Genomic DNA, 18,528 nt, shown 5'->3' with positions numbered 1-18,528 from the left:
CAGACAGAAAATCCTGAGCATGTGGGGCACGTAGACATTCAAACACAGCTCTTTGCCGAGGGGATAAAACAGCCTTCTCTTCAAACTTTCTTGACAATTTCGCCATATAAGGCATTTGCCAGAATTTTCTGGGATTTAGGAGGGGCGGTGTCTTTAATGTAGAAACCGCCAATGTCAAGGTCAGAAAGAGAACTATACAAAAGGTCCAACGCACTCCTATTATCGGATTCTAAAACATCTAACATAATACATCTAACATGAAAAAAAAAACATAAAAAGTGATAAAGCCACATATATCTCTCAATTATTGTTACATCGACTTTTATAAATTACAAAGCATTAAAGTTCCAAGACTTCATCCAAAACACCCACTTACAAAAGGTCTAGTCAACGAGAGCTTCGATAACTGCCGGTGTACATTTTCCGGGAATGTGGAACCTCCGGTGTCTCGTCTACTTGTTACCGTTAATATTCTCGGTCTCATTGGTGTGTGCTCAGGGATCTGATCCGACAACTTCTCCATGGCCAACAAAAACTGGTACAACATAACCTACTTCTTTTATATACATATTCTTTTTAATTTTTAATTTTTAACTTTACGTATGCAGTTAAGCTTTATCTTCATGATCATGTCATGTTGCTTCACTTAATATAAAAAAAAATAGAAAAAAAAACTTATTCTTAAACTAATTTTAGTAGTTTACGTAGGAAAAACGTCTTTTTTCGGTTAGTAGCAATGACATAAATGTTTTTGCTATATAATAAAGCATATCAAAATTTTAGTGATATGCCAATGATCTCTAGATCAAGTGGTGGAGGGCTTGCATTTCTCTGGAGAGATGCAGGTTTGACTCCCACTTGGTGCAGAGTGAGGCACTGGTGGGCAATGATAGGAGACGCAGGGAAACCTGGGTTGGATCCTTGAGCCAAACGGGTTTTACCGGTAATTTCATTGTCGTGCCTATGGGCGGGTGGGTTACCGGATTTTCCCCGGAATTGGTGGTGGACTCGGGTTACTCTCGGAGTACTCCGTTTGTCCAATGGGTGCCCCGAGAGTGCTCAGGATAGAGTTTGTTGGCCGTTCAAAAAAAAAAAAAAAAATTTAGTGATATATGATTTTCTGAAATCACTTAATATAAAAGTACTTGTACACGTCTGTATATACATACTGATAATTAAAAAAACATCCAAATTTGCAATATATATATATATATATATATATAGGTAGAGGATCATGTACAAAGTCCTATTTTTGTGAGAAGTGTGAGAAATAATGTGGTGATGACAAGTGTCCTATATCTAAATTAATTCAAAAGGGTGAATTAGTAATTTTCTATTTCTTTCAATTAATTGATTAAAAGATAACTGCCCAAAATAACCGCCACCCTTTATTATAGGAATTCGAATTTAGGAATTAATCTATGAATTTGTGTAGTGTTATATAATTCTGTAGTGCAACAACCATTCAGAACTGTATAGTGTTATATATTTTTTATATAGTGTTATATAGTGTTAGTTGGTGTTATATGGTGTTATAATATGGTTTTTGGTGTTATATAATTCTGTAGTTTTATATAATTCTGTAGCGCAATCATCAAAAAACACTATATAACACCGTAAATTATTAATTCTGTAGTGCAACTACCATTCAGAACTGTATAGTGTTATATATTTTTTATATAGTGTTACATGGTGTTATATAGTGTTCTTTGGTTATATAGTGTTAGATGATGGATGCATAGTGTTATATAGTGTTATATTTTTCTGGTAGCATGTCTATGATGGATGTATAGTGTTATATATTGTTATATAGTGTTATATGATAGATGTATAGTGTTATATGATGGATGTATAGTGTTATACGTTTCTTGCAGCAGTTACATATTTTTGTATTTTTAGAATTGAGGATCGATATAATTTAGCAATTAAATTTGAATAGCTAGTTTTTAGGAGATTAATGGGGGGTTTTGGTTGTGTAGGATACGGTTACCATATTTGAAACATTGGAAAAGACACTATTGCCCTTCAATTTTACATAAGGTCCTTCTAATTAAAACACAATTTACATTTTTATACCCTATTGATCTCAACCATTAGATCAAATATCCAATGGTTTAAAACACTTCTTACCCTTCTCACATTTTAGACACTTTTTACCATATCCCTACCCTATATATATATATATATATATATATATATATATATATATATATATATATATATATATATATATATATATATATATATATATATTTCATATTTATCAACAAGTGAATAGAACCTATACTAAATACATACCCAAAATTTAATTAAATCATTTTTGTTGAAGAAAAGTTTCGTTTATTATATAAAAACATGATTTATTCTGAAAAACACTGAATGTTCAATTTTCATAAGGTAACCTTAATTAATTTTTTTTATAAACAAAGTACTTTACAATTTTAAAAGAAGTCGTCGTCGTCGTCATCATCATACTCAGTAAATCTCACCAATAAAAAAAAGTAAAGTGGAGTCTCAGGAGGGTACGATGTAAACATAGCCTTACTTCTACCCCATAGGAATAGAGAAAATGCTTAAACTCCCGGCTCGATAGTAGTTTTCATCAAGCCGTGGACATAAGGCGCATAACACTCAACAATCGAGACAAATGCCGATTAGTTCATGTACCCTTTTGTCTTCGGCTATCAACGCCACCACAAGATGCATGATTAACCGTCCGCCGCTTTTAACGTTATTTTCACGAAATTAGTAAAATAACGTTAAAATTAGTGCAATTTCACTTTTTACAAGTTTAAAAGTAAATTTATGAGTTAATGCCATTTTAGTTCTTGTGGTTTGAGCCATTTTGGCAGTTTAGTCCAAATGTTTCATTTTTCACCTGTGGGTCCAAAAAGGTTTCACCGTTGCCACTTTAGTCCACTGGGTTAACTTCATCCATTTTTTCTGTTAACGATAAGGGCAATTCGGTCATTTTATATGTAATCCTGTTAACTAGAAGGACAATTCGGCCATATAAAATGACCGAATTGCCCTTCTCGTTAACAGAAAAAATAGATGAAGTTAACTCAGTGTACTAAAATGGCAACGGTGAAATCTTTTTGGGCACACAGGCGAAAAATGAAACCTTTGGACTAAACTGACAAAATGGCCCAAACCACGGGGACTAAAATGGCATTTAACTCTAAATTTATTTATGTAATTGTTTAAATTTTGCAGGAGGGCTCCCATTAGTGATCGCACGGGGTGGATTTTCAGGGCTATTTCCTGATTCCAGCCACAATGCATACATGATGGCTAGGCTTAAGAGTGTATCTGATGTAGTTCTGTGGTGTGATGTCCAATTAACTAAAGATAACATTGGCATCTGTTTTCCATATCTCCATCTTGAAAATTCTTCTACAATTGCTACAACGTTTACTAAGGGGGAAAACACCTATAACGTCAATGGAGTACCTGTAAGCTCATCTTTTTTCACCATTGCGGACCTTGACAACGTCTTTTGTAAGCTCATCTTTTTTCGAGTTCATGCGGTTGGTCTTTGTTTAGTATATATGGTTACTAATGAAAGAATATTGTTTGTGTAGTAACACAAGGGATCTATTCTAGAAGTCCATATTTTGATGGCTCTTACAATATTCTTACTGTTGAAGATGTCGCCGACATAAAACCACATGGACTGTGGTTGAATATCCAGCATGACGTGTTTTACACCCAACATAATTTGAGCATGAGAAGTTGTTTGATGGCTGTTTCGAAAAAATTTCGAATTAATTATATCTCGTCACCTGAAGTGAATTTTCTTACAAGCATCATGACAATGTTCAGTCCAAATACAACCAAACTAGTTTTTGTGTTTCTTGGACCGCATGAAACCGAGCCTACAACCAACCAAACATATGGTACTCTTCTGAGGAATTTAACCAGGATCACAACATTTGCCCAAGGAATTCTTGTTCCTAAAACATATATATGGCCCATTGGGAGTGATTCGTATTTGCAGGCGTCTACTTCTTTGGTAGAAGATGCTCATAAAGCAGGTCTCGAAGTCTTTGCTTCAGATTTTGTAAATGATTTTCCACTCGCGTATAACTATAGTTATGACCCTGTACAAGAGTATCTCCAATTTGTTGACAATGGTGCATTTGCGGTTGATGGTGTTGTTTCGGATGATCCACTTACTGCATCGGCAGCATTTGGTAAGTGTGTTAATTGCATAAAGTCGACATAACTTTCTTTGTTCTTTGTTATCCGCAAGATTCTAATTTCTATGTAATCCTACAGTTTGCTTATCAAGATTGGGCAAAAACAAAACTCAAGGTACACAAAGACAAATCCCTTTGAAAATTTAACTTTAACTAGCGTTCTTGAACGGCTAATATTATTGATAATGACATTTGTTTTTTATAATGATTTATTCAGAATTACCTTTGATTATATCATTTGAAGGAGCAAGTGGTGATTACCCGGGGTGTACTGATTTGGCATATCAAAAAGCGGTTTCTGACGGTGTAGATATTATTGATTGTCCTGTTCAAATAACGAGTGATAGGATACCTATTTGTTTAGGTTCGATAAACCTCCTTGATAGAACAAGTGTCGGCCAGTCAGACTTCACTAGTTTTACAGCAACCATTCCTGAGCTAAACACTGGTCCTGGAATATTTACCTTCCGTCTCACGTGGGAAGAGATTCAGAGATTAAATCGTAATTAATTAACTACTATACTTCCGTCTTTTATGTTGTCGTTATAATTCATTTTTCTCATCTCCTTTTCTTGTATGTTTTAGCTGTGCTGGCTCAACCATTTTCAAACTACTCCATGTCAAGAAATCCGATATTCAAAAATGCTGGCCACTTTATGAGACTATCCGACTTTTTGGACTTTGCTAGTAATGCTACTTCAGTTTCTGGTGTCTTGATCAACATTAAGGTGAGTCAAGATAATGTCATCACATTATTCATTCATCTAAGAGAAAATTACGAAAATAGCCAAGACTAGGGTTGAATTACAAAAATAGCCACCTCATGCGTCCTTGGAGTGGCGCATCACGGATTCAAATGCGCGGGATGCGTCTGGAAACAATGGGATGCGTCTTTGAAGCGAAACCCAATAGAAAATGGACACGTGGCGGCAGACTCCTCCAAGGGGTCAGGCAGACTCTTCCAAAGGGTCATGCAGACTCTTCCAAGGGGTCAGGCCTGACGCCTTGGATCTCACACTCGGAGGAGTCTACCTGACTCATTGGAGGAGTCTGCCTGACCCCTTGGAGGAGTCTGTCTGACCCCTTGGAGGAGTCTGCCGCCACGTATCCATTTTCTATTGGGTTTCGCTCCAAAGACGCATCCCATTGTTTCCAGACGCATCCCACGCATTTGAATCCGTGATGCGCCACTCCAATGACGCATGAGGTGGCTATTTTCGTAAGTCAACCCTGGTCTTTGGCTATTTTTGTAATTTTCTCTTCATCTAATAACTGACACAAAAATGATACCGTTTTTGTTCTTGCTACTTACAGAATGCAGCTTACTTAGCTGCTAATCAGGGATTTAGTGTAACAGATCTGGTAATGGACGTTCTGAATAAATCCAGAATAAATAACCAGAGGACCAAGAAGATCTTGATCGAGTCATCGGATAGTGCAGTTCTGAAACTGTTCAAGGCGAGAAGAGACAGGCATCATGAGCTTGTTTATGAAGTTGATGAGAATATCCGCGATGCCCTCAACTCAACAATTGCAGATATAAGTAAATTTGCCAATTCTGTTATTATTGGGAAAGAATCGGTGTTTCCTAAAAGCTATAGCTATAGATTTCTTGGTGAACAAACTGACGTTGTTGCAAAGCTTCATGCTTTCAAGCTCCCTGTGTATGTACAGTTTTTTGATAATGAGTTTGTTTCATTGCCTAGGGACTTCTTTTTAGACCCGTATGTTGACATTAACTCGTTTGTTAACGGAGCAAAAGTCGATGGAGTTATTACATCTTATCCAGCTACTGCTTCTAAATACAGAAGTAAGTTTATTTATTTATCTATCTTGTTTTAGTTGTTAAGTTCACTATTTCTAATTTGTTTACATTACATTTTGGTGGAATTTAGGGAACCGTTGTCTAGGATTACCAGCAGATAAGACACCACAATACATGCGTCCAGAAGCGTCTCATCAATTTTTTTCGCTCATGACACCTCAACTGATTCCACCTGCTGAGGCTCCTTTTCCTATTTTGGAAGATGCTGACGTCGATCAAGAACCCATACCTCTGCCATCTAGCAATGGAACAACATCACCGCCACGCGCTTCACCAAGTGGCCAACCACCTAAAACTGTTGTGGGAATTATGTTGTCTATTGTGTTTGTTGTTGGGGCAACTGTATTGGTGTGTTAGAGGGGACAAATATGTAGTCATTTAGTTCTGTGTTCCTTGTTCATGTGATAATTCAGGACTGTTTTGTCATTGTGTGTATTTGTAGTACTTGATTTTTGTTTGATATTTGTAAGTATTATCTAAGTGGTGGATATCATGACCAAAGGGAGTATGTGAATGTTATATATTATATATAATTAAATATTATATATTGAGTCAAAGGTAGTTGTAAATTATTGATTGGTTTTTTTATTAGCTCATGTAATATTTTCTTTCCCTTTTGTACTCAATCCGCTTATACCCTTGTATCTATCATCTTGTAAAAACAATAACTCGATAAATATATATCTTTTACCATTCTTGCATCTTTGACTTACCATTATATGGTATCAGAGCCTACTTAAACGAGTCGATCATTATCATTTTCCGATCTGGCACAAGTAGGTGAAATCCACCTCAAGCGGCCTACTTGGTTCGTTCATCTGTGGAAGGCAGATGCAATGAGAAAGAAAAGTGGGACGACCTTATGCTAGGTTATACGCTTATACTATACTACTCGCTATATTATTCGCGATCGCTATTCTCGAACGCTCGCAAACTTGGAATGATAGGCTTCTGTATTCTAACTGCCTCTTGTGATTACATTCTTCTGTGAGTCTAGGTCTTGGTGCCTTATGTGCTTATATGCTTTTGTGCTTATGTGAATCTGTGATTATGTGCCTATGTGATTATGTGGTTACGTGATTATACGTGTTCCTGAGCTTTAGTAATATTGTAGGTCCCCTTTAGTCTTATGGATCTTCACAGAATCGTCTTTCCAATCAAGAGTGCGGAATCCTCTTGATCAGAATTAGCAGAAAACGTGTAGGAACAGAAATCAGCAATCACTTTCAAATCGGATCTTTATTGATTAACTATCTAACTGATTACAATCAATCAAGATCCTCACACACTCAAATTCGTCCAAACCCTAGCTCTCACGAATTTCAATGTCTCTCAAACTCTGTTTTGGCTGATTAACCTAAACCCTAAAGCTTAACCTTGTTTATATAACACAAGGTTACAACTGGGCTAGGTTAAACACACTTGGGCTGCGAATTGGACAAGCCCAATTCGCCCCCCATCACCCAATCTGGGTTTAGTTTAGCCCAAACTCAAATATCTCACAAATACAAAGCTAAACCCGCTAACTGTTTATCGTTTAACTAATTACAAGATATCCAAAGACCAAATCTAAGCTGTTGTCACAAATATGCACTAACAAACTCCCCCTTGACAATAGCTTCATAAAAACTTTGTCTTGAGTCAAAACTTTGTCTTCAGTCTTCTTGCAATCTTCAAGTAACCTTGCACTGTCTTTGGTCTTTGGATAGCTTCAGCTTCAACAGCTTCTGTCAGCAACAGACTCCCCCTAAGCTGATGCATCCAATCACCAAATCTTCAACACGTTAGCGTTTGAGTAAACTCCAGTTCAGCATTTGCACAACAATCTTCAAACTCTTCAATCTTGTCTGCAATATAGAAAGGAGGTTCTACCATGCATCCAATCAAACTCTCATCTTCACACTTCACAGCAACGTCTCAACAACTTCTCAGCAACAAACCGCTTCAATCTGTATACTATAAAACAAACATCTCGAGAAACCATAAGAATTTTTCAACAAAGTTAAATAAATTATTATTTTTCAAGAGATAGTTAAACTGTATCACAGATTAAGCATTTTCAATTTCATCACCAACACGCAAAACTTTTGTCCAACACATAAGAACCTGCCTGATGAAAATTTTGAACTCACTTTCTAACACCGTCTCCCCCTATCAGTAATAATTCCTCCACGAATAACAGTTTTCCGTACGTTAAGAATTTTTAAACAGAAAAAGACACTATTTTTGGATTTTTATATTTTTCTGAAAGCAAGTAAATAAAATAAAATAAACACTCTATTTTTGTGAGAATCACTGGTAAGAAGATCATATCAACACAATCAAACTGTTTCACACAATTAGATAATTTTTTAATCAATTTTAGTAAAAAGCAGTCCAAGACGATTACCAGTATGTTTATCCACTTAAACAAAATGCATGAACATTTCAAGTACCATTACCGTATGATACGTTAAGGTAATTTTATTTACTGAAATACCAGCGTGTCCCACAACAGGATATACCCCCACGATCAAGGTATGCACAAAGATTCATCGTAGTAGGTGAGTATACTGATGTCATACTTTAAGATATCTTGAAGGTGTCTAGGTCTGCATATAATCTGTTTTATCATGTTTTGATTGCTTAACAATGAACACCCAAATAAATAATAATCAAATCCTGGAAATATAAACAGCACACTCTATCATGCAAGTATCTTCCCTACCACATATTTCACAAGTCCAATCCAGATTTCTGAAATCTTAACTGGGAATAGGTTGAGAAGAGAACAGAATAGATCTTTAGCAGAGATGGTATAATATATAGATCAAATGAGATTTTCTCAGTTTGATATAGGTTTCTTGGGTTTCTTTTGGGCACTTGAGGGCCTCTTTCGGGTGTATTAGATCTATAGCGCGACAACGTACAGCTAGGTCAGCATGTATCTGGATGCAGCAGAAGCTGTCGTTGCCTAGCACCTCCAGGTCAGCATATATCTGGATGCAGCAGAGGAGGTACCCGACTTTTTTCAGAGAAGATTTCAGAATCAGATCAAAATTGTGTGTATCGGGAAATATACAGACATTCAAATAGAAATGAGCTAATTCCAAGTGACTATCTTTCCTGGGGTCATGTACAATTTTAGTTCTAACAGACAGACAGCCAAGATATCCCTAGATGAAACAACAGTATAAAGACCCAAAACTTCAGATTTTGGCAATCTATCAACGCAAGAATTAAGGTCATTAAACCATACACCACCGATGTGTTCCCCACTCATATTCAGTTCATTTATGTTTATATCACATTGGTAAGTTGATTATTTCATGCTTTTGCCTACTGGTACATCATATGATGAAGCTGCTATCACACTTAAGCAATTTTTGGTTCAACTTCAGTGTGACAGTCTAACTTGCTGATGTACTATCATTTCTTCTTTTTCACACAGTGATAACTCATTTTTGTTCTTTCTATTTTTCTTTTTTTTGATTTTTCAATTTTTTTTATTTTTGATTTTTAAGAAAAGCAGTAAACTATTTACAAAAATTCTTATGAAAACCCAGTTATTCAGGATTCCTCATCCCGTTGAGTTCGACTAAGTGTTCAAAGCGAGCCCTGTCAAATGCTTTAGTATACAGATCTGCCAGGTTATCCTCTGTGTCGACTCGATGTAATTCAATTAGTCTTTTTTCAGCACAATCTCGTATAAAATGATGACGTATGTCAATATGTTTTGTACGACTGTGGTTCACGGGATTATTAGTTATTGAAATAGTGGCATTATTGTCTATCATAATAGGAGTACGAGTGAAATCCAAACCGTAATCGCGCATCTGCTGTTGTATCCAGAGAACCTGAGACCAGCAGCTTCCAGCAGCAATATATTCATCTTCACACGTAGAGGTAGACACACAGGATTGCTTCTTGCATTGCCAAGACACGATCCTGCCTCCTAAGAGCTGACAACCACCTGTTGTAGACTTTCTGTTCGATTTGCAACCTCCAAAGTCTGAGTTTGTGTAAGCAACAAACGTCAAATCACTATCAGCTGGATACCACAACCCAAGTTTAGGTTTCCCCTTCAAGTAACGAAGAATCCGCTTCACTGCTTTCATGTGTGACTCTTTAGGATTCGCCTGATATCTGGCACACAAGCATACGACAAACCTGATGTCAGGTCTAGAAGCAGTCAAGTACATTAGAGAGCCAATCATTGCCCTGTATTGAGTAGGATCAACGTCTTCAGTACTTTCATGATCTGGGCCGAGATTGTGATTTTCACATATGGGTGTGTTGGAAGTAGAGCAATCATTCATTTTGAACCGACTCAAAATGTCAAACACATACTTTGTTTGATGAATAAACATCCCATCCTCCTTCTGTTCAACTTGTAATCCCAGAAAGTAAGATAGCTCACCCATATCACTCATTTCAAACTTGCTCTTCATCACCTGCTCGAACTCTTTACACATGCTTTCATCTGATGACCCAAAGATGATGTCATCCACGTACACCTGTACCAGCAGAAAATCTTCCTTCTTCCTCTTGATGAACAGTGTACTGTCAATCTAAACTCTTTCAAAACCATTCTTGATCAGATGTGTAGACAGTGTCTCGTACCACGCCCTGGGAGCTTGATGTAATCCATATAAAGCCTTATCAAGTTTGTACACCCGATCAGGATAATCTGGATCAACGAACCCATCTGGTTGTGAGACATACACCACTTCTTGGACTTTCCCGTAAAGAAACGCATTCTTCACGTCTAGTTGGTAAACTTTGAAGCCCTTGAAAGTTGCGAAAGCTAGAAACAAACGAATTGCCTCCAATCTTGCCACTGGTGCAAACACTTCATTGTAATCTATCCCTTCTTGCTGATTGAAACCTTTGACAACCAATCGAGCCTTGTTTCGCGTGACTATACCTCTTTCATCCTTCTTGCACCTAAACACCCATTTAGTGCCAATCTCTCTTTCACCTTTAGGAAGATCAACCAACTCCCAAACCTTCAACTTCGCAAACTGGGCCAATTCCTCTTGCATAGCTTCAACCCATGAATTGTCTTTAAGAGCCATATGAATGTTCTTCGGCTCCTCTTGGGAAATAAAGCAACTATACAAGCACTCGTTTACAATCCCAGTCTTCTCAATCGAAACAAATAACCCTGTATTCGCTGCTATGCTTCTTCTCGTCTGTACACCTGCAGTAGGATCTCCAAGTATCATGTCAACTGGATGATCTCTATTTGCTCGTGTATTAGCAACCGCATCGACTACTAGATTGTCACCCAGGTTTGATCCAACCTCCCCCTGAATGTTCTGATTTGCAAACGGATTAATGAAATCCTCCCCCTGATTGGGTTCGGGTTCACTATCGCTTGAATCAGTATCAGCAGCATCTTGGGAAGTTTCCGGAGCATCTGTCATATCAACATTCGATCTAGGCATGAACTCGCCTTCATCATCACCAATCACTGTTTGAATCAGCTGAGACTCATCTGCATTGGAAAACTCAGGAATATTAAATGATTTAAAAACACTTTCATAATCATATAATATAGCTGGTCCACTCGTTGACTGGTGAGGTTTGTAAGAAGTAATTTCAACATTAAACACAACCTCAATTTTACCAGTTTTAAGATTAAAAACCCTTTTATTCGGTGCGCCAGGTACGTAACCTAGAAAGTAGCCTTCGTCAGCCACCTCACCGGATTTTTGTTTATCTTTATTTCGCACAATGGTGCAGGGTAATCCAAATGGTTCAAAGCCTTCTAAGTTTGGTTTCTTGTTAAACATTAATTCATGACAAGTTTTTTTAAAACGTTTAACAGTCAACACTTTGTTTAGGACATAGCAAGCTGTATTCACAGCTTCTCCCCAGAAGAGAACTGGTAGCTTAGAATCTGAAAGCATCGTCCTAGCGGCTTCAATCAACGTCCTGTTTTTCCTCTCAGCGACTCCATTCTGTTGAGGCGTATAAGGAGGAGAATATTGATGTTCAATTCCCTTGCGAAGACAGTAGAGATCCAGAATACGATTCTTGAACTCCGTGCCATTATCACTCCTTATCCTCTTGATCTTAACAAAACTTGTCATGAATTAATGTTTAACAAGAAACCAAACTTTGAATGAGCTGTTGAAGATGGAGCATGAGGTTGGTACTACCAACAAACCACCTAAGATGATGAAGGTGGAAAACTATCTGACATGGAAGGATCGTTTTCAGTCCTTCATTGAATATCAGGATACGCGCATGTGGATATGCATTGAAGATGGGTACACGAACCCTACACACGACTTTGAGGGCAGACCACGAAAAACAGCTTATGTTAACATGCAAGATAATGACAAAAAGATGTATGAGGCTGAAAAGAGAGCCTTGGCTGCAATCAAAATGTCGCTACCTGATAGCATCAAGCATACCTTCAAGAAGTACACTAACTAAAAGGATATGTGGGATGCTTTGGAGAAAAGATACGCTGGAAATGCTGATGTCAAGAAAAACAAGATTGATTTACTGAAGAAGCAGTTTGCTGTTTTCAAGTACATGAAGCATGAGTCACTTGAAGACGTCATCACTCGTTACTACCATCTGATGGAGGACATGTGAATTTTGCGGGTGCGAAAGGTGGTAGAATTACAGGACGAGGAAAGGTGACCAATGGGAAGATCACACTGGACAAAGTGAACTATGTTGAGCAGCTTAAACACAATCTTATGAGCGTGTCACAAGTCTGCGACAAGGGTCACTCGGTCCATTTTACCAAGAATGAAGCATTAGTTTTGAAACCAGGTTTGGAGATACCAGACGATTGGATAGTGATGCGAGCGCCAAGGAGAAATGACACTTATGTCATGGACATGGGTGCTAAGGATCCCACTGCAGTGGTGGCGTGTTTACTATCAAAAGCATCTGAAGCTGAATCGATGTTGTGGCACAGACGCATGGCCCATATTCACTATCGCAAAATGAACTATCTTGTTAAAAATGAGCTAGTGAAAGGGGTTCCATTGCAGAGGTTTTAAGTGGAAGATAAATGTCTTCCATGTCAAAAGGGAAAACAACATAAGAAACCTCACAAGTCTAAAACAGTAAATTCCATAGATGCCCCTTACGAATTACTTCACATGGATTTATTCGGTCCAGTGAACGTGAGGAGCATAGGTGGAAAGTACTATTGTCTTGTTGTCACTGATGATTACTCACGTTACTCATGGGTTTTCTTTTTAGGTACAAAAGATGAGATAGCAGAGATGTTGATAGATCTTTTTACAAAATTGGAAAACGTCCATGATGCAAAGATCAAGAGGATAAGGAGTGATAATGGCACGGAGTTCAAGAATCGCATTCTGGATCTCTATTGTCTTCGCAAGGGAATTGAACATCAATATTCTGCTCCTTATACGCCTCAACAGAATGGAGTCGCTGAGAGGAAAAACAGGACGTTGATTGAAGCCGCTAGGACAATGCTTTCAGATTCTAAGCTACCAGTTCTTTTCTGGGGAGAAGCTGTGAATACAGCTTGCTATGTCCTAAACAAAGTTTTGACTGTTAAACGTTTTAACAAAACTTGTCATGAGTTGATGTTTAACAAGAAACCAAACTTAGAAGGCTTTGAACCATTTGGATTACCCTGCACCATTGTGCGAAATAAAGATAAACAAAAATTTGGTGAGGTGGCTGACGAAGGCTACTTTCTAGGTTACGTACCTGGCGCACCGAATAAAAGGGTTTTTAATCTAAAAACTGGTAAAATTGAGGTTGTGTTTAATGTTGAAATTACTTCTTACAAACCTCAACAGTCAACGAGTGGACCAGCTATATTATATGATTATGAAAGTGTTTTTAAATCATTTAATATTCCTGAGTTTTCCAATGCAGATGAGTCTCAGCTGATTCAAACAGTGATAAATGGAGATGATGAAGGCGAGTTCATGCCTAGATCAAATGTTGATATGACAGATGCTCCGGAAACTTCCCAAGATGCTGCTGATACTGATTCAAGTGATGGTGAACCCGAACCCAATCAGGGGGAGGATTTCATTAATCCGTTTGCAAATCAGAATATTCAGGGGGAGGTTGGATCAAACCTGGGTGATAATCTAGAAGTCGATGCGGTTGCTACTACACGAGCAAATAGGGATCATCCAGTTGACATGATACTTGGAGATCCTACTGCAGGTGTTCAGACGAGAAGAAGCATAGCAGCGAATACAGGGTTATTTGTTTCGATTGAGAAGACTGGGATTGTGAACGAGTGCTTGTATAGTTGCTTTATTTCCCAAGAGGAGCCGAAGAACATTCATATGGCTCTTAAAGACAATTCATGGGTTGAAGCTATGCAAGAGGAATTGGCCCAGTTTGCTAAGTTGAAGGTTTGGGAGTTGGTTGATCTTCCTAAAGGTGAAAGAGAGATTGGCACTAAATGGGTGTTTAGGTGCAAGAAGGATGAAAGAGGTATAGTCACGCGAAACAAGGCTCGATTGGTTGTCAAAGGTTTCAATCAGCAAGAAGGGATAGATTACAATGAAGTGTTTGCACCAGTGGCAAGATTGGAGGCAATTCGTTTGTTTCTAGCTTTCGCAACATTCAAGGGCTTCAAAGTTTACCAACTAGACATGAAGAGTACGTTTCTTTACGGGAAAGTCCAAGAAGTGGTGTATGTCTCACAACCAGATGGGTTCGTTGATCCAGATTATCCAGATCGGGTGTACAAACTTGATAAGGCTTTATATGGATTACATCAAGCTCCCAGGGCGTGGTACGAGACGCTGTCTACACATCTGATCAAGAATGGTTTTGAAAGAGGTCAGATTGACAGTACACTATTCATCAAGAGGAAGAAGGAAGATTTTCTGCTGGTACAGGTGTACGTGGATGACATCATCTTTGGGTCATCTGATGAAAGCATGTGTAAAGAGTTCGAGCAGGTGATGAAGAGCAAGTTCGAAATGAGTGCTATGGGTGAGCTGTCTTACTTTCTGGGATTACAAGTTGAACAGAAGGAGGATGTAATGTTTACTCATCAAACAAAGTATGTGTGTGACATTTTGAGTCGGTTCAAAATGAATGATTGCTCTACTTCCAACACACCCATATGTGAAAATCACAATCTTGGCCCAGATCATGAAAGTACTGAAGACGTTGATCCTACTCAATACAGGGCAATGATTGGTTCTCTAATGTACTTGACTGCTTCAAGACCTGACATCATGTTTGCCGTATGCTTGTGTGCCAGATATCAGGCAAATCCAAAAGAGTCACACATGAAAGCAGTGAAGCGGATTCTTCGTTACTTGAAGGGGAAACCTAAACTTGGGTTGTGGTATCCAGCTGATAGTGATTTGACGTTTGTTGCTTACACTGACTCAGACTTTGGAGGATGCAAGTCGAACAGAAAGTCTACAACAGGTGGTTGTCAGTTCTTAGGAGGCAGGATCGTGTCTTGGCAATGCAAGAAGCAATCTTGTGTGTCTACCTATACGTGTGAAGCTGAATATATTGCTGCTGGAAGCTGCTGGTCTCAGGTTCTCTGGATACAACAGCAGATGCGCGATTACGGTTTGGATTTCACTCGTACTCCTATTATGATAGACAATAATGCCACTATTTCTATAACTAATAATCCCGTGAATCACAGTCGCACAAAACATATTGACATACGTCATCATTTTATACAGGATTGTGCTGAAAAGAGACTAATTGAATTACATCGAGTCGACACAGAAGATAACCTGGCAGATCTTTATACTAAAGCATTTGACAGGGCTCGCTTTGAACATTTATTCGAACTCAACGGGATGAGGAATCCTGAATAACTGGTTTTTCATAAGAATTTTTGTAAATAGTTTACTGCTTTTTCTAAAAAAAATCAAAAATACAAAAAAAATTGAAAAATCAAAAACAAAAAAAATAGAAAATCAAAAATGAGATTTCACTGTGTGAAAAAGGAGAAATGATAGTACATCAGCAAGTTAGACTGTCACACTGAAGTTGAACCAAAATTGCTTAAGTGTGATAGCAGCTTCATCATATGATGTACCAGTAGGCAAAAGCATGAAATAATCAACTTACCAATGTGATATAAACTTAAATGAACTGAATATGAGTGGGGAACATATCAGTGATGTATGGTTTAATGACCTTAATTCTTGCGTTGATAGATTGCCAAAATCTGAAGTTTTGGGTCTTTATACTGTTATTTCATCTAGGGATATCTTGGCTGTCTGTCTGTTAGAACTAAAATTGTACATGACCCCAGGAAAGAAAGTCACTTGGAATTAGCTCATTTCTATTTGAATGTCTGTATGTGACCCGATACACACAATTTTGATCTGATTCTGAAATCTTCTCTGAAAAAAGTCGTGTACCTCCTCTGCTGCATCCAGATATATGCTGACCTGGAGGTGCTAGGCAACGACAGCTTCTGCTGCATCCAGATACATGCTGACCTAGCTGTAGGTTGTCGCGCTATAGATCTAATACACCCGAAAGAGGCCCTCAAGTGCCCAAAAGAAACCCAAGAAACCTATATCAAACTGAGAAAATCTCATTTGATCTGTATATTATACCATCTCTACTAAAGATCTATTCTGTTCTCTTCTCAACCTATTCCCAGTTAAGATTTCAGAACTCAGGATTGGACTTGTGAAATATATGGTAGGGAAGATACTTGCATGATAGAGTGTGTTGTTTATATTTCCAGGATTTTATTAGTATTTATTTGGGTGTTCATAGTTAAGCAATTACAACATGATAAAACAGATTATATGCAGAACTAGATACAGTCAGGATATCTTAAAGGATGAATTCAGTATACTCACCTACTACGATGAATCTTTGTGCATACCTTGATCGTGGGGGTATATCCTGTTGTGGGACACACTAGTATTTCAGAAACTAATATTACCTTAACGTATCATACGGTAATGGTACTTGAAATGTTCATGCATTTTGTTTAAGTGGACAAACATACTGGTAATCGTCTTGAACTGCTTTTCACGAAAAATTAAAAATAAGAATTATCTAATTGTGTGAAATAGTTTGATTGTGCTGATATGATCTTCTTACCAGTGATTCTCACAAAAAAAGAGTGTTTATTGTTTTTGTTATTTCCTTTCTTTCAGAAAAATATAAAAATCCAAAAATAGTGTCTTTTTCTGGTTAAAATTCTTAACGTACGGAAAACTGTTATTCGTGGAGGAATTGTTACTGATAGGGGGAGATGGTGTTAGAAAGTGGGTTCAAAATTTTCAATCAGGCAGGATCTTCTGTGTTGGACAAAAGTTTTGCGTGTTGGTGATGATATGTTGAAAATGCTTAATCTGTGATACAGTTTAACTATCTCTTGAAAAATAATAATTTATTTAACTTATGTTGAATAAATTCTTATGGTTTCTCGAGATGTTTGTTTTATAGTATACAGATTGAAGCAGTTTGTTGCTGAGAAGTTGCTGTGAAGTGTGAAGATAAGAGTTTGATTGGATGCATGGTAGAACCTCCTTTCTATATTGCAGACAAGATTGAAGAGTTTGAAGATTGCTGTGCAAATGCTAAACTGGAGTTTACTCAAACGCTAACGTGTTGAAGATTTAGTGATTAGATGCATCAGCTTAGGGGGAGTCTGTTGCTGACAGAAGCTATTGAAGCTGAAGCTATCCAAAGACCAAAGACAGTGCAAGATTACTTGAAGATTGCAAGAAGACTGAAGACAAAGTTTTGACTCAAGACAAAGTTTTTATGAAGCTATTGTCAAGGGGGAGTTTGTTGGTGCATATTTGTGACAACAGCTTAGATTTGGTCTTTGGATATCTTGTAATTAGTTAAACGATAAACGGTTAGCGGGTTTAGCTTTGTAATAGTTAGTTGTAATGTTTGGGCTAACTAAACCCAAAGGATTGGGTGATGGGGGGCGAATTGGGCATGTCCAATTCGCAGCCCAAGAGTGTAAACCTAGCCCACTTGTAAACCTTGTGTTATATAAACAAGGTTAGACATTAGGGTTTAGGTTAATCAGCCAGAACAGAATTTTGAGAGACAGAATTTCGTGAGAGTGATTGCTTGGACGAAATTGAGTGTTTGGTTAGGGTTTTGATTGATTGTAATCAGTATTGATAGATAATCAATAAAAACCCGGTTTGATTGAATTGATGTTTCTGTTCATCTACTTGTTTCTGTTATATTCTGATCAAGAGGATTCCGCACTCTTGATTGGAAAGACGATTCTGTGAAGATCCATACACATCAAGGGGACCTAATCGTCTTTCCAATCAAGAGTGCAGAATCCTCTTGATCAGAATTAGCAGAAAACGTGTAGGAACAGAAATCAGCAATCACTTTCAAACCGGATCTTTATTGATTAACTATCTAACTGATTACAATCAATCAAGATCCTCAAACACTCAAATTCGTCCAAACCCTAGCTCTCACGAATTTCAATGTCTCTCAAACTCTGTTTTGGCTGATTAACCTAAACCCTAAAGCTTAACCTTGTTTATATAACACAAGGTTACAACTGGG

The 18,528-nt window shown here is 37.7% G+C and overlaps 1 protein-coding gene across 2 annotated transcripts; it reads left to right on the top strand.

The window, feature by feature from the left end:
* Window positions 1-357: 357 nt before the first annotated feature.
* LOC110921913 (glycerophosphodiester phosphodiesterase GDPDL3) lies at window positions 358-6,580 on the top strand. Of its 2 annotated transcripts, none has more exons than XM_022166239.2 (8): window positions 358-538; window positions 3,217-3,501; window positions 3,585-4,196; window positions 4,282-4,317; window positions 4,447-4,704; window positions 4,788-4,930; window positions 5,517-6,012; window positions 6,098-6,580. In XM_022166239.2, exons 1-8 carry the CDS (start codon window positions 430-432, stop codon window positions 6,382-6,384), a joined length of 2,226 nt encoding a protein of 741 aa, XP_022021931.1. In that variant the 5' UTR covers window positions 358-429; the 3' UTR covers window positions 6,385-6,580. The 2 variants fall into 2 exon arrangements, with proteins under 2 accessions (XP_022021931.1, XP_022021930.1); XM_022166238.2 differs by having other exon boundaries at window positions 4,420-4,704.
* Window positions 6,581-18,528: the final 11,948 nt, after the last annotated feature.

The sequence above is a fragment of the Helianthus annuus genome, chromosome 11 (assembly GCF_002127325.2).
Source record: "Helianthus annuus cultivar XRQ/B chromosome 11, HanXRQr2.0-SUNRISE, whole genome shotgun sequence".
Classification (NCBI taxonomy): domain Eukaryota; kingdom Viridiplantae; phylum Streptophyta; class Magnoliopsida; order Asterales; family Asteraceae; genus Helianthus; species Helianthus annuus.
This window is presented reverse-complemented; position numbering and strand designations above follow the sequence as displayed.

Coding starts and splice junctions, on each gene's coding strand:
- LOC110921913 (XM_022166238.2), top strand. CDS start 430: ATGTGGAACCTCCGGTGTCTCGTCTACTTGTTACCGTTAATATTCTCG. Junction 4,318..4,419: donor GGGCAAAAACAAAACTCAAG/GTACACAAAGAC, acceptor TGATTTATTCAG/AATTACCTTTGATTATATCA. Junction 4,705..4,787: donor AGAGATTCAGAGATTAAATC/GTAATTAATTAA, acceptor TGTATGTTTTAG/CTGTGCTGGCTCAACCATTT.